The 24,514-nt window shown below is 36.6% G+C and overlaps 1 protein-coding gene across 11 annotated transcripts in view; it reads left to right on the top strand.

Moving 5' to 3' along the window:
- ATP2B2 (ATPase plasma membrane Ca2+ transporting 2) overlaps positions 1–24,514 on the top strand; it is a 134,372-nt gene that overhangs the window by 93,623 nt on the left and 16,235 nt on the right. For all 11 annotated transcript variants that reach the window (XR_015695906.1, XM_087709128.1, XM_087709120.1 and 8 more), the window contains 9 exons: positions 632–873; positions 1,428–1,662; positions 5,305–5,484; positions 6,829–6,916; positions 9,693–9,799; positions 10,632–10,823; positions 15,375–15,588; positions 22,589–22,800; positions 23,539–23,646. Coding sequence is in view for 10 of the 11 variants with exons in the window: in XM_087709128.1 (XP_087565254.1) it covers positions 632–873; positions 1,428–1,662; positions 5,305–5,484; positions 6,829–6,916; positions 9,693–9,799; positions 10,632–10,823; positions 15,375–15,588; positions 22,589–22,800; positions 23,539–23,646 (1,578 nt within the window). In the remaining variant the exon portion in view is untranslated. The remainder of the gene's footprint in view (positions 1–631; positions 874–1,427; positions 1,663–5,304; positions 5,485–6,828; positions 6,917–9,692; positions 9,800–10,631; positions 10,824–15,374; positions 15,589–22,588; positions 22,801–23,538; positions 23,647–24,514) is intronic.

Here is a 24,514-nt window from a genome sequence, read left to right as displayed (position 1 = left end):
GTTTACCAACCATTGAAAGTTACAATGGCAATGAAAAAAGTGACTTACAGCTGATCCTTGCACTTGTGACTGTCTCAATATCCCCATGGTCACATGGTCAAGATTTTGGTGCTTGGTAACTGGCATATATTTGCTACAGCTGCAGCATCCTAGAGTCATGTGCTTAGCATTTACAACCTGCCCTGGGGGATTTCCATAAGCAACGTCAATGGGGAAAACTGCATGATTTGCTTATTGAGCCAAGGTGGCACAGTGGTTAGAGTGCAGTATTGCTGCAGGCTACTTCAGCTGACTGCTAGCTGTAGTTCAGCAGTTCAAATCTCACCCCCTCAAGGTTGATTCAGCCTTCCATCTTTCTGAAATGGGTAAAATGAGGACCCAGATTGTTGGGGTCAATAGGGGGACTCGGTAAACTGCTTAGAGAGGGCAGTATAAAAAGCACTATGAAGTGGTATATAAGTCTAAGTGCTATTGCTATTAATGACAGAAGTTCCAGTCCCAATTCTGGTCATAAGCTGAGGGCTATCTAAAAATGATAATAATAGGGAAGGACCACATGCCATCACAGATGACATCAAGTGAGGATGCTGAATGACAAACCCTGAAGTTCATTTTTCCCCTCTCTCCTTAGCCACCAGAAAAGGAAGGTGGTCTACCTCGTCAGGTTGGCAACAAGACAGAATGTGGATTGCTTGGATTTGTGGTGGATCTAAAGCAGGATTATCAGCCTGCTCGAAATCAAATGCCTGAAGAGAAACTCTACAAAGTTTACACATTTAACTCTGTGAGAAAGTCAATGAGCACTGTCATTAAAATGCCAGATGACAGCTTCCGAATGTATAGCAAAGGGGCTTCTGAAATTGTCCTAAAGAAGTATGTGCACGGTATTTGTTTTGAACCCTTTTTCATTAATTCTATAGGGAGGTGTTCCCAGTTGCTTTCTGAATATAACTATACTATTGCCACAGATAGTCAACCAGATAGATGTATCCGTAATGAAACTCCAATTTTTCATAAAAACAATGGGATATTATTTTATGTAAAATTTGTTTATACATTTGTTCTTTTAGTGCATCATCATTTACTGGACAATTCTGAATAAAATATGTATGAAATGTCACCGATCAAGTGCCATCGATATCTGTTTTTCTTTATTATAAGTACTTGCTTTGAGCAGAATTTGGACTAAAACAGAAAGGGAGATGATAAAGAGATCTTTTGACATAGTCTCTTTGTTTGAAAAAAAGTTTTATTTTGTTAATTGGAATTTCGTCACTCATTATTTGAGGCAGATATGATCGAAGTGGCTGCTGCTATTTTTTTAAAAAAAAATATTCTAAATGCCATAATCTCATTCATCCCTTTCAATTGTTGAATCTTACTTCTTTGCAGTTGTGATCCAGTCATTGGTTTTCCTTTCTTTCCAGATGTTCTAAGATTCTTAATGCTGCAGGAGAGCTTCGCATTTTTAGACCTCGTGACAGAGATGAGATGGTTAAGAAAGTGATTGAGCCCATGGCCTGTGATGGATTGAGAACCATCTGTGTTGCTTATCGAGACTTTCCCAGCGATCCTGAACCAGAATGGGACAATGAAAATGATATTTTAAACGATCTTACATGCATTTGTGTGGTTGGCATAGAAGATCCTGTAAGACCTGAGGTAAAAATACTCTAAAGCAAAACAAAAATCCCAAGAAGCACAGAGGGTCCCCCCCCCCACCCCGTGGGCAGTTTAAAAAAACAGGTCTTTTAAAAAAATGTCAACTTTTCAATATTTCCAAACATAACACAGTATAAAAACAACATGAATATGTGAACTCCTTTAGAATTCTCATTTGACTCTAAGAATTTGAATTATTTTGCTGATACTCATTTATTTATTTAAGGTGCGTGCTGTTTACCCCCCTTTATCTAAGAAGACAAATATTATGCATGCTTAGTGAATTTGCGATTGATGAAAGGAAGATGGTAGAAACATTTGTTTCCTTGGACTCCAAAATAAAGATGGACAGGGTGCTGGAAATTAATTCTACAGAGGAAAACAATAGCAGGCCTAGATCAGATTGTGAAGCAGAAGGGCTTTTTCAAGTACAACAAAGATCAGAATAGTTAGAGCAGTAGACTTCTGGTGGTCCTGGAAGTCTGTAAACGCTAAACAGAGAAAGTGAAAGAGAAATGTAGGTGCTTCTGAACAGCGGCCATGAAAAGTTCTGAGAATTGCAGGAAGAACCAGTCACTCCTTGACCACAGAAAGACTTGATTGCTCTCTTGAGGTGATGTGCATCAAGCAGAATCTCACATAATGTTGGCATGTGATGCAAGCAGGCAATGAACAAGAACAAAGTAGGACTAGAAAAAGAAAGGCAATGAATAGATGCAATCAAACAAATGGAGACTTTGAAATGACGTTGAAATGGCAAGCTTTCATTTATAGAATGCCCCAGAATCAAATGTGACTTTGTGACACTTAACTAGTTAACTAGCATTGATTTCAATCATTCTCATTCATTTTAATAGAAAAGTCATTTCACCATTTGGTTTGAAAGGTTTGGGTGGGGTAAAGCAGTTTATGCAATGGCTGGGGGATGTGTGTGAGAGTCTTGCATTGTGTTATTCACTAATTTCTTCAGTAATGATAACTCTTCAGAGAGAAAGCTAGCAGAAACCCCACCCCTCCCCTATTTCTAGACACAGTAAAACAAGTTTTAAAACACCAGAATAAATGGTATCGTGATTCTGACTGGGAACTATAATTTTTCTTTGCAAGGGATAGGAACTTAACAGAACTGGAAGATGTTACTTACTCATGGAGAACCACTCTTAACTATTTACTTATTTTTGCTTTCACAATCATATTCTTTTGAAAAGAGTGTTATAATTGTAGTTTATTTGCTTTTTTAAGGAAAATCTGAGATAGCAACAATGACCTGATGTGGAGAGTTTTCAGCAGTTCACGCATCTCTGGTTTAGATCCACACTTAAATTTTCAGCATTTTAAGTATGAACTGCAGTATAGTAGAACAAGTAGGTTAGAATGGCTTATATGATTGCTTTATTTTGACAAAAGTGATACCTCAACATTTATTTCCCCAGGGCCCAGCTTGTGTTAAAGGTAATTTGAGTACTTTTTTCATGTGCAAATGTGTTACGAATCCCAGATAAAAACTTCCAAATATATATTGAAAAAAAAGGAAAAAAATGCCCTAAAGAATTCAACTTGAAGATACAAAGATTGATCCTCCTGGGATTCTTCACTCCTAAAACGTCAGATCCTGGAGTAGCTATTTCCCCTATGGTTGGAATTTGCATAATCAGACAATCCTGTTTGCATTTGTGCTAGAAAATTGTGATGCAGTTAATATCAAATCAGTTCAAATTTATTGTTCTGCAAATTTGTTCAAGTTGTCTATTTTATGTTTCACATTTTATTAATTTGTGGGTTTACCATAGGTTGTAATGTCTGTATTGCTCTCTTTCTTATGAACTAATCAGTAGTTATAACTGAATTAAGATACATGCTTAGTTATTAGCACTTCTACCAACAGCTGGATGCCTGGAGGGAAAGGAAGGCAACCATGTAGTGAGAGAAAAAGCAATTATAGTCATTACATAGTAATAATGGGGAGCTCTGAATGTGGATATAAAATACATGAAGATAAAACAGATTTTACTGATTGCCCTGTGGCTGATAGAGGAATTGCTCAATTCAATAGACAGTAGAAAAATTGTGATAATTGATCTACAAAGTAGAGGAACTGTTCTTATGTGATCCTTATAGTGGGTTACTTTTTAAACTAATCCTGGAGTTCAAATCGTATCCTAGTAGTAAGCGCAGCATAGCATGGCCTCATTTCTCTGTTGGACTCATTGAGATAAAGATGGGAGGTTGTTCCTGAGCCTCAGGTGCTTTCTGGGCTACTTTTTTGTGTGGCTCTTCTCACTATCTGGATGACCTTGCTCAATCTTAGAAAGCTAAGAAGGCCTATTTAAGACTTGGATGGAAAGCCGCCAGAGAATCCAAAACCTAAGCAAGCAAGCAAGCAAACAAACACACAAACAATTCTAGAGGAAAACAATGAAAACCCATTCCATAGTGTTCTTAAGAAATTGCCAGATCTTCTTGACTTGAGGAGACTTTATTTGTATGCAGCACAGCATGAAAATTATTTTTTAACCATTATAAAACATTAAATAGGCAAAAATGTGATGTGAACCTTATATGAGATTAACACTATAAAAAAAATCCCACAACTCTAACTCTTCTCTCATTGCCATGCCCACTGCAACCCTTAATCTCTTAAAAACATGAAACATCTATTTTGCTGCGTTTTGTAGTGGCTCTTCAATGATACATTCAACTGGGATGAGAAAGCTAAATAATTTTATGCCTGTTATACTGCTATGTTAATCTGTAATTAATATTTATAGAACATGTTTTATTTCTCTTTTCTACTCTCAATATTCCAAGCTTTTCAATAATAGATTGTTAATAGTTTTTAAACATTTTATAGAAACATTTAGATATGGAAACAATAGAATGAATTAATATTTATAATACATAATAAAAGGGGAAAAAGGCAAAGAAAAAGGGAAAGAAAAGAAATGTGGAACTTGGAGATCAAGAGCAGCCCACCCCTGCTCTGTACAAACATTAACATCCTACTCATAGATTCAAACAAGCTTATCACCATGGCAGTGCACAGTTGTGGTGTATAAGAAATGTGATCCTTCACTAGCAGTTCTTTTCCACTTCTACAAATGGTATGTGCTTTTCAGGTAAAACAATTGGAGCACATTGTTATTTTATGTTAAAGAAATAGCAGAATGAATTTGTGCCATTGGGTTGATATTTGCTTACTCAACCCAGGCCTTCTTTCTAGTATTATGATTTCTTATGCTTCTAGTGTTTTTTCCCCCAAATTAAATTCTTTTAAAATTCTGGTTTGAGCAGGATCTTAATATGATTTCCATCTTCTTTCAAAAGTAAAATATCCATTCCTCATTAGCAATCAGTTTGTTTTTAAGGACATAAAAAAATAAGTCTATAAACTAGTAATTAGAGTACGTGGCATTCTGCAAACTCTTCAGAATGTCTTTTTTGCCATATATGTTATATTCTTAGAGGCTGTATATCCTTACAACACCAAAAGGCCCACGATGTCTCTCATTTTCATTTACTAATGATGCAGTTTTCAATATTTGAAAATACTTCATTCCAAAGTACGGTTCTTATGAGTTATTATTATGCTATATCCTGCTTTTCTGTTCCATCTTCTTCCATTCCATGTCACTGTTTGATTAGGTCCCAGAAGCCATAAGAAAGTGCCAGCGAGCTGGAATTACAGTTCGCATGGTTACGGGAGATAACATCAATACAGCTCGTGCCATTGCCATAAAATGTGGAATTATTCACCCTGGTGAAGATTTCCTCTGTATTGAAGGAAAGGAATTTAATCGAAGGATTCGAAATGAGAAGGGAGATGTAAGTCATGTGCAGAACAGCATATATTCTGTCCAATTGTTAAAGAACTGGAAAGAGAAAGCACTTTTTGTATTTAATGGACTGTTGACCCCCATTTTTTTTAGTTTTCTGTGCAAGAGATATCATTAAAAATGGCAATACTGTAATATTAATTGCTGACAGAAATTATCAGGAGTAAGTCAAACCTTTGCATACATTTCAGTTTTCATTACTGCTCATCAAAATGTGGTATTGTTTGAAAAAGCTCCATGCCCTGTTTTATCGGTTCCCTGTTCCTTTTAATAAGTGACTTGTACTTTCCTGGAAACAACATCTGAATTGATAAAAACTAGTTATCACCATTTCTCAAAATCAGGATTGAAGCTTAGTTTGCAATCCTTTTTAAAGAGATTATGTAATGTGAAGTTTTTGTTGCTTTTGAGCTTGCTTATTTGCTTGCAAATGTTTTCTCACACAACTAGGTAACATCATTAGTGGAAACTCAGCTAGGTCCCTTATAGTGATGATACTATCTGTTAGGTAATGAAATGTCTGTGAGCAAACAACCAAGTTCAGAGAGCACAAATGACTTCACACTTCCTCCCTCAACTATTGCCTCCTATTGGAGTTTATTTTGCGTACATTCACACTAAAAATCACTTTTATTAATATTTGTATAAATCATAACTATAAAACACAGGTCAGCCTCCCTCCCTCTGTTCCTCCCTTCCTCCATAAAAATTTTGATTATTCATAATAAAATGATCCAGAGGTGGTATTTAGCAGGTTCTGACCAGTTCTGGAGAACCAATAGCAGAAATTTTGAGTTGTTCGGAGAACTGATAAATACCACTTCTGACTGGCCCCACCCCCATCTATTCTCTGCCTCCCGAGTCCTATCTGATCTGGAGGAAATTGAGATTTTATATTATCCTTCCCCTGCCATGCCCACCAAGCCACGCCCACCAAGCTATGGTCACAGAACCGGTAGTAAAAAAATTTGAATCCCACCACTGGACGTATTCCACTAAGATATGACAGAAATCTATTCTACATTTAATCACAAGTGTTTTTGTAAGTTTAGAAAATTCCTATTTCATTTATTTAAAAAACCTGATGCAGAAACTATGTAGAAAAAACTAATCTGGTATTCATCAGGAATATTGAGAACAAGATGTTGAAAGCAGCACAATACTAAAAAATAGTACAACAATATTACTCAGACAACAATCTATTGCATATTAATTTGAATGGGGAGTGGAATATTTCTTCTCATCCTTAAAAGTGATGTTTTTAAAAATGACACTGAAATGAATTGAAGAATGATGAATGCATTCTTTTTGTTACCCTTTTTATTACTTTCAGATAGAGCAAGAACGCATTGATAAGATATGGCCAAAACTTCGTGTCCTTGCTCGTTCATCACCCACAGATAAACATACTTTGGTAAAAGGTAAGATTGTGCTTTGGATGTATCTCTACATATCTGTTACTTTATGATGGCTTTTGTAGCAAATTTAAACAGTTTGCTTCCTTTACGCAATTTCCTGAACATAAGTCATAAGGCACATTGCTCCAAGAAAGTAGGTGTAACAACTTTTTGATGATAAGAATGTTTATTGTGGCACTTGTCTTCTAGAATGAACTTAATCTCTTCCTGATGATATTATGGAAAGCCTGGCCATTCTCTTAGGTCCCTGGGCTAGGCTGGATGGAATCCCTGTGAGATGTATTTGCTGGACTTCCATATTGGTTTTTTTTTTGTTCTTTTTAACTTTATTTTATTGATTTTATTTCTGACTCATCATATTGATATTTTGATCCTTCTTTGTATTGTTTCTGACTCATTATATTGTGCATTATTGTTACCTTGTTAGCTTCCCAACATCTTTTAGAGTTGGGCAGCCTCTACACTGAATAAATTAAATTAAATTACATTAAATGACACTTACCCCAAACCTATATTTTGGTTCCCACACATCTTTTATAATGAATGCTATATTTTTTCAACTATTCCAACCAAGAGCAATAATTGCCAGCAAAATTCAGATGTGCAAAATCAGTCTATCCTTTGTGAAATGCCCATATTTTGAGGTGTAAGAGTTCAACAGTCTTTGCCTTTGTACATCTTTTTGCATCATCTTCCCAGGTCTGATCATGTCAGTGAGAAATACTTTTTGCTGTCTTCCACCATAGGAGTTGGCCATTTTATTATTGATGCTAGTCTATAAAACGTATACTGTTGTTGCTCTCCAATTTAATAATAATTATGCCTTTGGTACTGATCACAAGAAAGCATGTGCCTTCTCACTTCATTGTCCAACTCTAAAAAGGATCAAACATGTATATTTAAAATAATGCATACAAAGCCACACATGTGTACATTCACAACAGTCAATCTAACATTTGCTTTATTTGATGTCATAAATCCTGCTAAAATGTTTAGGCTGTTAGCATCTTGGAGAATTAAGCTCTCAAAATTCATTTCATCTCAGCCTGCATTGAAAGATGCAACCCCTCCTCTTTTCCAATTACTCATCCACTTAATATACAATAGGACAAAAATGAACTCTTTTGTAGGGGAAATGCAGTTAGCAGGGTAGAGCGATGGTAAAAATGAATCTAAACGAGATGGGTTGCAGAGCATAAGATTATGGCATAAATAAAACAGACCTGAATGTCTTATATAACTTCAGTTTAAAACAGTGGTGAAAGCACTCAGCAAACAGCAGAGCCAGCAGGAAAAGAACGGAATAAGGCCTATAATGGAAGAAGAGTGCTTTTGGCTTGGGAGCATCTTTTGCTTTTTTAAAATGAATTTCATTTAAAGTTACACAGAATTATTTGGGACACTTATTTTTCACCATATGCATGTTCTTCTGCTTGAAGAATTAATCAGGATCCCACTTTTTTTTTTCTTATTCAACTATCTGGTGTACATGCATATTTCACACCTCTTATGCTTCTTGAAAATTAGAATCTATCAACAAGATGATAGATTCTAATGGATGTGGATGAAGAGCATAATTTATTGGCATATTATTTTTGGTGTCTTCCTATCTGTGATTTTTTACTTCAGCTTGAGTCCAGTCCACTATTACAGTTATATATCTAATGACTGGAATTTCTCAGGTGTTCTTTACCTTGAGGATATATCTGCCACTGAGTTTGGACAATAAGATATTCACTCTTCTGATGTGTTCACTCCTAACTTTCTTCTTGACTTCAGTGTGCTTGATGTTGTTAGCTTGCCTAGATATTTGTGGTAATCTTCTTCATCCAGTAAAACAACCGGATGTTTTTATTACTTGTCTGACCTAGATGGTTGGGGACAATATGCTGACTCTGTAAACGGCTTAGAGAGGGCTGTAAAGCACTATGAAGCGGTATAGTAATCTAAGCTATCCCCTATTGAAGATAAGGAGAGCGTATTTGTCCTGTCCAAACTCCATTGCAATATCTTGACTGTGTGGTTAGTGGTATTTACCACCCATAAAGCACTTAGCAGAATAAGAGTGGGAAGGGATCTTGGAGGTCTTCTAGTCCAACCCTCTGCACAAGCACCCTATATCATTCTGGACAAATGACTGTCCAATCTCTTCTTAAAAACCTCCAGTGAGCACCCGCAACTTCTGAAGGCAACTTGTTCCACTAGTTAATTGTTCTGTCAGACGATTTCTGGAAGTCTGTGGACCAACTATTTCTGCTTGCTCTGTACAATTGATAGAGTAAACTAACTCCAGTTAGTCAAACTGATGATCAAAGATATCACCTGGAAAAATCCTGAAAGGAGGCCTTCTCTATTTTGTCTGTCTGCTGGAATATAATCTTCATAAAGATCCATATGGTGCATCCTGACTATCTTTGAAAAGACTTTGAAAGCTTGAGTTTTCCTTCAAGATTTGGATTAGGGTTGGTAGTAAGATCCTTTTAATATTTTATATATTACCTGCATGTCCCAAAGGTGATTTTGCAAGAGGTAACTCGACCGGAAAGTCCAGATGCCTATTGAAAAAGCACCTTTGGGACAACTATGACCTAGAGGATTGAGAACCTTCATAGACATGTTATCTGCTTTTCTTCTGAGGAATACATAGTTTTTTCATCTTTTAAAATCTCTGTTGTTCTTAATATTTCATAATGCACTGAGCCTCCTGAAGTTGGGCAGATTTCTAACATGCACAACATATTTACATGATTTCTTAAGAATCCATTGCTATATTTTGCAGGTATCATTGACAGCACGCAAGTGGAACAGAGGCAGGTTGTAGCAGTGACTGGTGATGGAACTAATGATGGACCAGCTCTTAAAAAAGCTGATGTTGGCTTTGCAATGGTATATTTCAGTTTGTTTCTTGTTTGAGTGAATGCATTGCATTTGGAATTGGTTTAAATATTCCCCCAAAGTTTTTTTAATGATGAAAAAATGTTCTCAATGATTCTTTCAATCTACTCTAATGCTGCAATATGTTTTAATAATATTAGCTTATACTATTTTGTTGCATTACCTGGATTTTTCTAAATGATTTTGAAAATATGTCCATTGTAAGGGTAGTTGGGTAATAACTAAAACTTCAGCTCTGAGCAATATGCCAGATCACAAACAGATTCCAGTATGCTTGCCATCTGCTGTACAAAATCTGTTGAAGGGAGCTAGTCCAAGAAATTACTTTCCCACTGTTTTGGATCTTGGCTGCTATTTTATCCCTCAACAGATATTTAAGGGTAAAGTATTCTGGGGGAAAATCCCTTTTTCCTGACCTTGTAGACCATATTTGGGTACCAGTGGTGGGTTCTGGATCCCGTTGCAACTGGTACGCTGTAACGGGGCCCAGCGTCCACAATGTGCACACATGCAGCGCACACGCAACACGGAAATGCATACTTACCACCCGTGACACTCCAGCTGCTCGATGGAGGATTGTGCAGACGCCATACACTCTGTGCATGTGTGCGAAAGCCCCGATCGATTCAAATACACATAAGGAGGATGGGCGGGTGAGCCCTCTGGAACACTGTACCAGAACGGTATCTGGTGCTCCCAGCAGGCACCAATAAGCCCGAACCGGGGCGTAGCGGTCATATTCCACCAATGTTGGGTACTCATCCAAACTGATTTCTTATTGCTCCTTCTAGAAAAGTATTATTGGCATCTCTTTATTTTTCAGGGTATTGCAGGAACAGACGTGGCAAAGGAAGCTTCTGATATTATCCTCACAGATGACAACTTCAGTAGTATTGTGAAAGCTGTAATGTGGGGCCGTAATGTTTATGACAGTATTTCTAAGTTCCTGCAGTTCCAGCTTACCGTAAACGTGGTGGCTGTGATCGTGGCTTTCACTGGTGCTTGCATTACCCAGGTAAGGCTCAGAGTAAACTAAAGTCCACTCTGGGCATTGCAGTGTTCTATTTATTTTATAAACACATAGGTCTTATTTCTTTGGTAGCAGCCCCAAGCAATACTTTGTGTGGTGGTTAAAGCAGGTCACTGCATTGTGTCCATATGCTAGGCAAAAATCCATGAGGTTTGGAAACAAAGACCTCAGGTTATGTGAATATTTAAATCTCCCAAGAAATTAGATTGATTCAAAAGGTACCATAATTGGAGGATAGCATTTTGGGTTATAGAGGTAATCCTCATTGAATCACCATTTGTTCAGCACCTGTTCAAACATGTGACCGCACTGAATGAGGGGTACTTAGGATTGGGTCTCATAGTTGTGGCCATGGTCACATGATCATGATTCAGGTACCAAGCAAACAATTTGCAATTGCAACATTGTAGCGATCAGAGGTCATATAACTGTCATTTGTGAATTTCTGTTGGCTTCTGACATGCAGAGTCAATGGAGAAGCTGGGAGGAGGTCTCAAATGATAATTGCATGCAACCTCACAAGATTCATCTAATGACAGCAACTGAAATTGCTGGAACTGCTATCATAAATCAGGGCAATCACATATCAACTTTTGATTACATTATTTAGTGATAGGGTTCCTGGACCCAATTACCATCAAGTGCGGATTACTCATATAGCCACCTTCCACACCTTTTTTTTTGTTTACAATATTGTAATTACTGGGAGCAACCTATGCAATAATCTTTTTTAGCTACTATATGGAATAGGGAGAGCCACTGGTATATTGTAGAGGAACTTATGCATTTTAGTAATTGATTTATAATCCTCTTTTAAATAAAGCAAAGGTTTACGGTATGCATATGGTTTTATTTTGCTTTTAAAAAGCAAAACGCTCAATATTATTTCCTTCATTGCTCTAACATTCTTGAAAACATAATAGGCTGATTAACAATGTCACATATTTGAATTTGAGTCAGAAAACTATCGTTTTATCTAGTGAATCTTTTTGTAATCCTAAACTTTTTTCACTTTTTCTTTCTTCCTTAACTTATTATCCTTTTCCCTTGTCTCATCTTCATCCAATTAAGATCCCTCCCCTAATTCTTCTTTCTTTCTTTTCCTTTTCTGGTGCTATTTCATCTCTCTCTATTCCATCTTCATGTTGTCAGCCTTCCCATGCTGTATTTTATAGAAAATTTGTTTTAATCTATTTTCTTCTGGAACACACACACACACACACACACACACACACTTTTTTACATGTGCCAGTTGTAAACAAGTGAAATATGCTATCATGATTTTCAAAAGTTGTGGAGTACAAAAGAGTCAGTCAGTCTCTCTCTCTCTCTCTCTCTCTCTCTCTCTCTCTCTCTCTCTCTCTCTCTCTCTCTCCTCTCTCTCTCTCCCTCTCTCTCTCTCCCTCCCTCTCCCTCCCTCCCTCCCTCCTCCCTCTCTCTTTGTGTGTGTGTGTGTATGTCCCTCTCTATGTATATATGCCTTGTCTATAGAAGCTTGTAACAAAATCTACCTTTGAAAACATTATTCGCATAGCACATACTGTTCACTCTGGTGCAACAGGGAAACTCAGCCTCACAGAGCGAATTATGAATAAGTCATTAGGTGTACTGTACAGAATAAGTTTACCTTGCCATCATGATATGGCCAAGTGAAACCTGAGGCGATCTCTTTTGGAAGCCACAACATTGAAACTCCCCCCAAGTTAACCTGCTAAATTTTTCAAGGTGTAACTATTGATTTCTTCAAGGTTATTAGTCCCTCTGAGAAACAACCCCTCAAAGGAAACACTCCAGTTAAAAACATGCATGTGTGGGAAATGCCAGGTCAACATTTACAATAAGTAATATTTGATTACGCTATGCAAGACAATAAGTAAATAAAAACCAAGAGAGGAATACTTTAGAGAAAAGAATGCATTTCCTTGACTCACTAAGAGTCTGGTATTTATCTGGTTTACATTAACTATCATTAATTAAATAAGCCATAACTTCTAGGTTTGCACAACATGATAAGCTAAAACCCAACCAACTACATTTTAATTATCCAGTCGTATATTTTAATGATTTAAGAAGCTTGGATTTGATCTATTTTTGCATAGCTTTAGATTATGTAGAAGGATGTAATTGCGTGTATTGAATGAACACATAGAAAGAATTGCATAAATCATGATATTGCTCAGCAGAGCTCCCATTCCTCTCTCCCTGATTGGACTTAAACACACAGTATACATGGAAATAATCCTTTCCACCAAATGGGAGGTTGGCCTATCTTATTCATCCCTTTCTGAGGGTCTAGACTGAGGTGTCCAACTTTGGCATCTTTAAGACTTGTGGACTTCAGTAGAAATTTCATTACACCAAGTACCAAAAACTAATTTGTATTTAATGCTTAGACTGTGGTTCAGAAGGAGCTTTTATGTTTGACTGAACTGTGCAGACTAGTAGGCAATTATTAGTCTCATCCAAGCAACATGCAGTGATTGGTAATGGGAAATAGTGAGAATGCTGTGCTACCCAAAACAACAGCTGACAATTGCACATGTGTAATTTATAGGATGGATCAAAGTGATAAATTTGCTTTTCATTATATACTGTGATTCTTTTGGATTTTACTGACACTTACATAGTAAATACTTTTGAAATAGAGATTTATATGGGGTGAGAACAGCATTTAAAAATGAACACTTCCAGAAATAATTTTTAACTGTTTGGAATTCTAACTTGATAAGTTCAGTTCAAAATATTCCCCAATCACACATGAGGTCACATTGCTCAGTGAAAGTTACCTTCCTGCTATTGGAAGAAAAGCAGCAGCGAAGGTGTTACAAACTATATTCTAGCGTCTGAGCGTGTTTGGTTGGTGCAATCCATATTGTAATCTTCTTCATAGATCTTAGCTTCCCCCCCCCCCCAACACAGCAACTTTATTTCTTCCATAGTTATTGGGATTTATATCCTGGGAGTAGTAGTCCAAAATGCCTGCAAGAATCATATATGTCCCTATTTTCCTTAAGGAGCACAAAAATCACAGGAAAATGGGTTAATTAGGAGAGAAGGTTTCCATTTTCCCCTTCCTCATATGACGTTCCAATATTTTTGGGATGATTCATGATCTTATAGATCACATTTGGGTGAAAAAAAGAAGTTTGAAATACCTGTGGAAGGAATGGAAAATTACTTTTATATGTAGCATATGGATATTCCAGTTGGTGGATTTGTTTTGGGTTAATCCAGTTATATTTGTGGTAAATTTAAGCAAAACAAGTTGTTATTGCAATCCTCAGCCTGATTTTACCATTTGAAAATGCGGAGAAAACTTATTTACATTGGAACAACAAAAGCATTCTATGCTTGAAAGCAGGATTATTTTTACAGCAAAGATGCCAGGATAATAGGACTAATTCTATGTCTTGAGGTGTTGGCTAACACAAACATAAAAAGCAGTGTATTATTTTGTATGTTTCCTGTACACTTAACAATAGTGAACAATGGCAGAATTCAAGAAACAGTTCTGTAATATTTAGGCAAATTTAACTGAGTAGTGAATTCTGAGCAGATTTGTAGAATTTTGTTCACTTATTACTCAATTATAGTGAATGAAGAGATTAATTTTGGAATAATTTGTGCTCTCAAAATGAGCCTTATTTTGTTTAGAATTAAGACACGTGTTATGATAAACTTTGATTTGATTCAACTGGATATGCTTAACTATTTCAGTTAATGAAAAAAATGAATTCTATTTCATTTCTCACTGGTCTATCATATCAGTCTATCCCAGAAGTCATTATGGTTTGTAGCAGTGGAAGATGCTGAGAAGAGGTCATTACTGAAGCCACAGTTTAATAAAACATATTTAATAGTAATTTACTTTCTCTCTTGAGATATTAATTAGTTTGTAGTTGTTTATTAAATGTTCTGTTTAGAGATGCCAAGGTTGTCCCTGCTAGTTTTTGTGAGCAGATAGCTCCTTCTAGTGGTTCTTTATGCAGGACTGAAAATGAGTACTATAGTTAACAAACCATAAAACCTTGAATATTGCAGAGGTGCATTGTAACTTAATGCTTTCTAATATTTTGGACCATAACTTCCGCAATCCTACACAATTAGCCAATCTGGTTGAGATTGATGGGAGTTGAGGCCTAAAATATTTGAAATAATCAATAGGACTTACTTATTTTGATATTACATTATTTTCTAAACTAAGGCGGCTCTTTTTGTCCTTCCTGTTTCTGTGTTTCCTATTTCCCAGTGATATTCTCATGGTTAGGTTTGACAGTTTTGAGTACACTGGTATCAAATCCACACATTTTCAAAGACAGTGAGACTTAAGGAGACTGATGAAAGGATAGTTTCATTATTTCACATTAATGGTACTTTCTCATTTAAGTCTTATTGCTTGTTGTGAGGACACATAGAAATTAGAATGGCAAAGTGTGTTATCCTAAGACAACACGCTTCCAGAGAACTGTTAAAGGATTACACATAATAAAGATGTTGATATAATGTTCTTTATCATTTTTTGTTTTTTGTCTTCAGGATTCTCCTCTGAAAGCTGTACAGATGCTATGGGTCAATTTGATTATGGACACTTTTGCTTCTCTTGCTCTGGCTACGGAACCTCCCACAGAATCCCTTCTGCTAAGAAAACCATATGGTAGAAACAAAGCCCTTATTTCTCGTACCATGATGAAAAATATTCTGGGTCATGCTGTGTATCAACTCACTCTAATTTTTACTCTCCTTTTTGTTGGTAAGCTTAAATGCCATTTATTGTTATTTTTGCACGGTACAGATAATGAACTATTTTACTTTTGAATCTGCAAATGATATATAACGTGGGATTCCACATAACCAGGAGTTTATTCAGAGTACATAATTCAAATAATGACTTCAGGAAATGCAGAAATCCATTCACTCTTTTGTCACCAACGTTTTAAAACAAGCTGAAGTTTCAATAGGCCTTTATTACATGAAGTGGAAATTAGTTACAACTACCATTGACTGCATCAAGGTCTTCTTTTCCTTTCACATATTGTCAGACATTGCAATAAATAGTTCTCTAGAAACTCAGCTAGCAGTTAAAGATAGCAGGGAAAGACTCAATGACGATACACCCCCCCCCCAAAAAAAATAAGGTGTTGGTTGCAAATACATTAAACCTTAGTAATGAAGAAAATGAAGTGCTGCAGAGTCTAGCAATTCAGTTTGTTCCATGAAACACTAGGATATAAATGTGCATTTCCCCCTCCCAGTCTTAATGGTGTAACTGACTTCCTGCCACTTGTTTCTTGGCCTTGGATGTGGAGGTCACCTTTGCTATGAAGAGCCGTGGTGACACAGTGGTTAGAATGCAATATTGCAGGCAACTCTACTGACTGCTAGCAGTTCGATCATGATTGACTCAATCTTCCATCCTTCTGAAGTCGGCAAAATAAGGATGCAGCTTTTGGGAGGCATTATGCTGACTCTTTAAATAACTTAGAGAGGGCTGTAAAGCACTATGAAGCAGTACATAAGTAAGTGCCATTGCTATATTTTGATTACAATCCTTGGTCTCATGTCCTTTAGCTGCACTGTATTTACAAGAGTCAGCAAAATATAAGCAGACCAAAAAGGAAGGTTCAAGAATAAGCAACAAGATTGGTAATTTTAGTGGGATTTTCACATTTTGTTCCAGCATTGCTATCTGTGGCATTTAACTAATTAAAACTTATTTAGTTACATAAATGTAGTTACCTAAAACTGGAGATGGTTGACTCCATTTCCCCCCTCGCTCTCTGCTCTCTTCACATCCATCTTTCGTTATAATATTGATGTATTCTTATTTTCTTTTTCTTTCTTTCTTTTAGTGTTTTATTATTTTACTTCTGTTTACACTTCTTTTAACTTCATTTTTTTATTGTTGTAAGCCACCTGGAGTAGTTCCACATGGAAATAGGCAGCAAATAATTTTAACAAATAAATATTAGATAAAACTTTCGAAGTTCCACGCAAAGAATAGTGTATAGTTGTTTTACAATGTTTTTGTTTCTGAGAATCAGTAACTTAGTGGTCTTACACTTTCAGGAGAGAAAGTAACTAACTGGCTTGGTTAAGTACCACAAGTCCCCAGAATATATTGGCCTTGATTTATGTAAACCTAAATATCATGCAAATGATGGAAATACAATGAGACTCAGTTTAATGCATACATAAAATGACAGTTGAGCTTTGTTTTTCTTTGAAGACATTTCACTTCTCATCCAAGAAGCTTCTTTAGTTCTGACTGAATGGTGGATAATGGAAGGATTTATATTTCTTGCAGTCATCTGGTACATAAACCCCTCCATCCCCCACAATATTCAGTCAGAACTGAAGACGTTTCTTGGATGAGAAGCAAAACATCTTCAAGGAAAAACAAAGTTTGAAAAAGCACCTTTGGGACAAACCATGACCTGGATGACTGAGAACCTCTCTAGATACATAAACTGATGTTTTGCATATACAAAAATGACAGCTGGTATTATGTATTATACTATGGGATACAAGCTGCTCTTTTGAAAATTGGATTACACAAGGATTAATCGACAGAATCCTTCTATAATCTGAGAGTGGCTGCCAGTGGTGGGTTTCAAAATTTTTAGAACCTATTCTGTAGGTGTGGCCTGTTCTGTGGGAGTGGCTTGGTGGTCATGTGACTAGGTGGGCATGGCTTTGTGGGTGTGTGACCGGGTGGGCATGGCCAACTTGGAAAATGTGGTGAAACTCACTTAACAATGCTCTTGCTTAGCAACCAAAATTTTCGGCTCAATTGTGGTCATAAGTTCTCTTTCTTTTTCCTTCTCTCTCTCTCTCTTTCTTTCCTTCCTTCCTTTTGTCTCTCTCCGCCTCTTTCTTTCTTCTCTCTCTCCCACTTCCTTTTTCTTTCTTTCTTTTTCTCTTTCTATCTTTGTCTCTCTTTTTTATCTCACTCTCCCTCCATTTCTTCCTTCCTTTTTTGTGTGTATCTCTTCCTTTCCTGTGTGTATCTCTCCCCCTTCCTTCCTTCCTTCCTTCCTTCCTTCCTTCCTTCCTTCCTTCCTTCCTTTCTCCCCCTCTTCCTTCCTTCTTTCCTTCCTTTTGTAACAGGTTCCAAAAGGTACGCTAAATTTCACAAACTGGTTCTGGCGTACTGGTGCGAACCAGGAGAAACCCACCTCTGGTGCCTGCATAGGTAGCCCTTGATTTATAACCATAATTGAGATCAGAATTTATGTAGGTGGCAAGGCAGTTTTTAAGTGTGTCCAGTCTAGTTTATGAACTTGTTTTTACAGTGGTTGTTAAATGAGCCACTGCAGTTGTCAAATGACATTGTTAAGTTAATTCCCCCACCCCATGCTAATGTCAGGCTGTCAGCCCATGAAGCTTGGACAAGTGAGATGTAGCCATAACAGGATCACATGGTGATATGGCAAATCTGGCTTCCACTAATGACTTTGCTTGTCAGAAGCCAGCTGGGAAGGTAGCAAACGGTGATCATCTGACCTCTGGATGCTGCAGCCATCATAAACACATGCTGGTTGCCAAGTGTCCAAATAATGATCACGTGCTATGAGGGTGCTAGGATGGTTGTAAGGGTAAGGATTGGTTGTAAGTCACTTTTTTCAGTGCTGTTGCAATTACTGCCACTAAACAAATGGTTGTAAGTCAAGGACTTCCTCTTTACATGGTTCTCCCAGACCTACTGCCATGATTTCACAATTCAACATTAATATAACAACTACAGTAGAAGATATGAATTTTCAGATTTATTTATGTATTAAACACGGTTATATGATCATCCAACTCTGGTAACTCAGTGCACCTCATACCGTTAAAATTCTTCCCTAAATATATTATAATGATTGATGGTTGAATTTTCTTCCTTCTTAAGTTTGAAAACTAGTTTTTTAATTAATGAATTTTTGATTATAGTGAATTCCCAGAAGTTCAAAATGGATTCACAATGCTGATTGTACTGTACAAATTGAGTTAATTATTTTTTTCTGTTTCGAAACATATTCTGGGCTTAAGCTAAATCTATTCTTGTATATATTTTACAAAAAGCCGAAGAGCCAAGAAAATATAGGAGAATAGTAGCTAAAAATACATGCAAAGAAGAATTGGCTTTAGAAAGCTAGTGGATGGGCCTGTACCTCAGCTCTGGCTTATCCCAAAGCTCTAATACTAACCTTTTCTGCAAAGGGCAGCTCAGTGGCAATGACAGGAAAAAGAAAAGAAACATAATCTTGGTTGCCATGGCAGGGAAGGATATATTTCAGTGATAAACAAGTCTGACCTCAATTCCATGTGATCCTTGTGATCAAGTCACAGGTCAATTCAAACACAATTTCTTGGGTTTTAAGAAAGAACCTGACCTTTATCTTAACTTTTAACACCTGGTCTCCTAATCTTTCACTTGATGGGATGAGGAAACAGTGCCTAGAATTCCAGTTAATTTAAACTTTTATATTTCTGCCTTATCTTCATATATTTAAAATGGAGGATCATAATTTCCTACCACCTGCACAGAGATGGTTGCCAATTTTTTTACTACTGGTTCGGGCATGCTCCCGCGTGACGCTTCTGCGCATGCACAGAAATGTCTGGACGGGTGGGTGCAGCCTCCTGCCACCGCTACTACTAGTTCAGTCGATCTGGGCTGAACCGGCAGCCACCCACTTCTGCACTTGCAAAACTCATTTTATTGACACACCCAACCTATGTCTTGAAAATCTGATATATTTTTTTCTGTTGACTAAACTCATCCAGCTGCAATGTTATCACTTCAGCTGCAAACAAAGCTGTAAAAACAATCAGGGTGTGTGGTTGGAGCCTTCTATGCCAGGGGTATGAAACTCATGATGGCACGTCATCACATGACATATCACAACTTTTTCCCCTTCACTAAAATGGGAAGGTGTGGCCAGTGCGTAACGCATCCAGCCCGCAGGCTGCAAGTTTGACACCCTTACATTATGCCAAAGACATTACACATTTCATTTACAGTCATTGTTCATTACCCCATTGCAAAATGATAATGCAAATGAGAGAAAATGAACCTCTATTTCAAAAAAACAAAAACAAAAAAACAAAACCCAAAACCTAGAAAAGCCTAAAACAAATTGCTTTCTTCTCAGCAGATATGTTAAATATATTGGAAATGGAAGAAGTTAAAACCATCACAGCAGTGGTGGGATTCAAATAATTTAACAACTGGTTCTGTGCCATAATGACTGGCTGGGTAGGCGTGGCTTGGTGATCATATGACATTTATTTATTTATTTATTTATTTATTTATTTATTTATTTATTTATTAGACTTATATACCGCTTCTCTAAGCGGTTTACAGATTTTTTAGCAAATTGAGTCAGCAAATTGCCCCCACAATCTGGGTCCTCATTTCACCCACCTCGGAAGGATGGAAGGCTGAGTCGACCTTGAGCCGGTGAGATTTGAACCGCTGAACTGCAGATCACAGTCAGCTGAAGTGGCCTGCAGTACTGCACCCTAACCACTGCGCCACCTCGGCTCTATCGACATTGTGGGCATGGTAAACTCAATGTCACTCGATGGGTGCTTCGCCTTAGCTGTTACAATGTAATAAGGTTAACCAGAGAGGCAGTTTCTGTAAGCAGGGCAATAAAGATTAGGCTAGAAAGAACACCAGAATGTTTTCTTCCTGCTTTCCTTACAGGATTAGCCCTGCAAAGTAAAAAAAAAAAAAAAAACTAAACAAAAAAAGATTTCTTCCAACAACCAGTTCACCGAACTGCTTAGAAAGTTAATAACCAGTTCTCCCGAATAGATGCGAATTGGCTGAATCCCACCAGTCACAGTCATGCCTTACATTTTATTGAGTAGCTGTATAATTTTATGAATGCATAACATTTTATTGTTTCAGTGCAGATTTTAATTCTATTCTTCATTTTATTTGTTTTATTAATTAATGTATTGCCTCAACTAAGTTGAAGAGCTTGTGAAAGAAAACAACTGATAGTACAGGTAGTCTTCGACCTATGACCACAACTGAGCCCAAAATTTACGTTGCTAAGTGAGACCTTTGTTAAGTGAGTTTTGCCCCATTTTACGACCTTTCTTTCCACTATTGTTAAATGAATAATTGCAGATTAAGTTAATAACATGGTTGTCAGATGGTCGCAAAAAATAATCACATGACCCTGGGACAGGACACTGCAACCATCATAAATATGAACCAGTTGCCATGCATCCAAATTTGGATCATGTGACCATGGGGATTTTGCAATTGTCATAAGTATGAAAAGCCATATTTTTTCAGCCCTGTTATAATTTTGAATGGTCACTAAATGAACTGTTGTAAGTTGAAAACAATCTGTTCAGTGAAAGAACTTGTAAAGAAAACAACTGGTTGTACATATTATCAAATTGTGGAGTCAAATCGTTTCCATGTGTTTAGATAGCTATTGAAATCTCTTCACCATTTTACACAAAGCTTATTTTTTGTCTTGGCAATTTCACTGTTTAGTAGCCCTTTCATCTAGCAAAGCATTTAACTAGTTGAATGTTTTGATTGATTTAAAATATTTAGAGGCTTATCTTCAGGTTTTTAGTCATACGTTCAATTTAGTTATTTGTCCCCCCCTCCCTATCTTTTTCTTGGACAATGTTTCTAAATTCTTTCTTTTTAAAATGGATTTCTGCTGATTTATTGAGCAAATTTCTAGTACTTCTTGTATTATGGTATCAATTCTAAATGATTGAGCAAACTTCACTGCCTTTTAGCACTGATAGTGTTACCTAGTTTGTTAATGAAACATCTGCAAGAAAACCACTAAGTTCAGAGAGCAACAAGGACCACACAGTTCAACCCTGAGTTACAAACATTCCTTTCTATGAATTTTAAATGAGTTTATATTGAAATTTAATAAACAAGCATCCTGGAGAAATTTAATGATTCTTATTGCTCAGTTTTTCAGCCTTTTTTTTAATACTTCATTTTTTCTTCCATCATAAAATGATGGATCTGAATGTAATTATTCTACTCAAATTCTACTTTCATTCAGTTTCAATATTATTAGGTCGCATTATTTTTCATGGGTGATAAAGCTTGTAGCTTGTAGCACGAATCGGAAAACTTGAAAGACAAAACCTCTGGTCCTGGTGACCAACCCAGATTGGATCCTGCAAAGCTTGTAATTACATAATACCCTGAAAATTGTCCATTAGGTATAAAAGAAGAGCAGGTAATCTATCAGTAATGGAAAGCCAATTTTATTCCAGAGGGCAGCAGGAGCTTCCATGATATAGTAATATAACTGGAAGGGGAAGAGTCGTCTAGATTTTTCTGGAAGATTCTTCTAGAATTTTGGGGGGAGGGTTTTTTTGTTAAGAGTAGATTTGGGAATAGACGCCTTAAAGGCCCTGGTGCCATTCCTATTTTTACTCTTTACTCTTACAAACTTGCCCAAAAGGAACTTCAGTTGCACTGCTGAAATTCCTAAGCAAAAATTTGGTTCTAAGTGACTAGTTTGGATACCATAATTAGAGATAATTAGTCCTGTTAGTCTGGGACAAATTATATTTTAAAAACTTCCACCTTGGAAATTGTAGACTTTAGCATATTTGGAGAACAGATAGTTTGTTTCAGAATTTTGTGGCAATGGTGATCTAGATGACCTCATAAAACATGATAATGAGCTGTGAACAAATTGTATCCTGAATCGAAACTCCAAAGGATGTTTTTAAATTCTGTTAATTTTCTGCTTGACCAGGTGAAAAAATGTTCATGATCGATAGTGGCAGAAACGCACCACTCCACTCTCCACCTTCTGAGCACTACACCATCATCTTCAATACTTTTGTCATGATGCAACTATTTAATGAAATCAATGCACGCAAAATCCATGGTGAAAGGAATGTTTTTGATGGCATCTTTAGAAACCCTATATTTTGCACTATTGTATTGGGTACATTCGCTGTACAGGTAATCTATCTGACAATGCTAAAACAGCCAGATATTATTTACATGCTTCACTGTGCAGTTTTTCTACTTTTCACACTTTCATCCTATATTATAGTCCTTTTAAGAAAATCTAAAGACATTGTATAAATCAATTGCTAATTTGTCATTATTAAAGTTTTTTATCTAAATCTGAGCATTCCTTATTTTTGCCCATTAATTTATTTCTTTTGGGGCTTCATCTGCTGTATGTCTTTTTTTCATAGTGGGAGGAGAGTTGTGTTGATTTATTGATTTACTTTATTTATCTATTTATTACACAGATAAATAAGGCCACCCAATTCAAATTATGTGACTGGGTGGCATACAACATGACAGCAAATATAAATATATCACATTAGAGGAAGACTATGTGAAGCCATCTCGAATCATATGTGTGTATTTGTTGGGATTTGTGTTGGTGCTGTTGTAGATTGGGGGCAAATTAGACATCTGGGTTTATTGTTGGGTCTGTCTCCTTCATTGTCCTTTGTTTCTTGTTGATTGTTTCAGACTGGGTAATTGTCTATATGCAGGTATAGACTATAGCTTATCAATAATGCATTTGTTCGATTTTATTGGTCCAAAAGCATTCTGGTATTATTTTTTTTAAGGAAGCAGAAAACAAAAATATGAATGTTAATTTTTGGAAGAAAATACAAGAACAGGATTTGAGGATCTGGTAGTAAATGCATATTTCATTTTATTCTTTTCCTTCTGTAGATAGTAATTGTTCAATTTGGTGGGAAACCTTTTAGTTGTTCTCCTTTGGAACTTGACCAATGGATGTGGTGTGTATTTATTGGATTAGGTGAACTTGTATGGGGGCAGGTAAGGACCATTTTCTTTATATTCATTAGAAAATCATTTATATTTTTTACATTAAATATATATATATATATTATTGGAATAAAATGTTTTTTTCAGGATAGTTACGGTATTTACATCCTGGATAATTGTTACGGCAGATTAATCAAGGCTGTAGAAAGCATTCAAAGACGTTGTCTAGAGTATATTGAAAAACACTTCTCTGTTAATGTTAAGGACCTGTAATGCTCATATTTCTACTTTGAAACCCATCCCTAATTCTGAGGACATCTGCATGAAAGATAAGATTTCTATTGAGCTCCCACATGTGACTTGTTTTAATACTTCAAGGAAATATATTCTATTTATTTTAGCATGAGGCTCAACATTCTGTAAAGACTCTAGTGAGACTATGGGGAAATCTGGCAACTAGAATCTGGTGTATCCTTTGGACTAACAAGAAGAACTGAATTAGACATTCCAGTTTCCAAAACTAGTGCTTTAGAGAATGCAGGAACATAACTGTAGCATTGTCTCCAATACCTTAAAGCCAACACACCCTTTCCTGGGTCACACAACCTCAGAAAAGACATAACTACTTTGAAGTGTTGTAAACAGTGCTATATTTATGCTTCCAAATCCTTCTTTTGAGACTAAATTTGAAGTAGTGCTCAGATCATGGATGGGATTCATAGATTACGCAGATACGATAGTTAATTCATTAAATGAAGGATTCCTAGAAGGTAATTCCCGAAGCCAACCATGTGGTCAACAAAATGGCTTCTCTTAGAATTCTATGTCCCTTTCTTTCACTTTTACTTTTTACCTTCCCATGTCTACAAGGGAGAGTATGAAACCTGGATAGTAATGAGTAGCAATGGATGAGCCATGT

The sequence above is a fragment of the Thamnophis sirtalis genome, unplaced genomic scaffold (genome assembly GCF_051295495.1).
Source record: "Thamnophis sirtalis isolate CommonGarterSnake01/CBP01778 unplaced genomic scaffold, rThaSir2_p1.2 scaffold_3, whole genome shotgun sequence".
Lineage (NCBI taxonomy): Eukaryota > Metazoa > Chordata > Lepidosauria > Squamata > Natricidae > Thamnophis > Thamnophis sirtalis.
The sequence above is the reverse complement of the archived record's forward strand: the minus strand, read 5'-3'. Positions and strand labels throughout refer to the sequence as shown.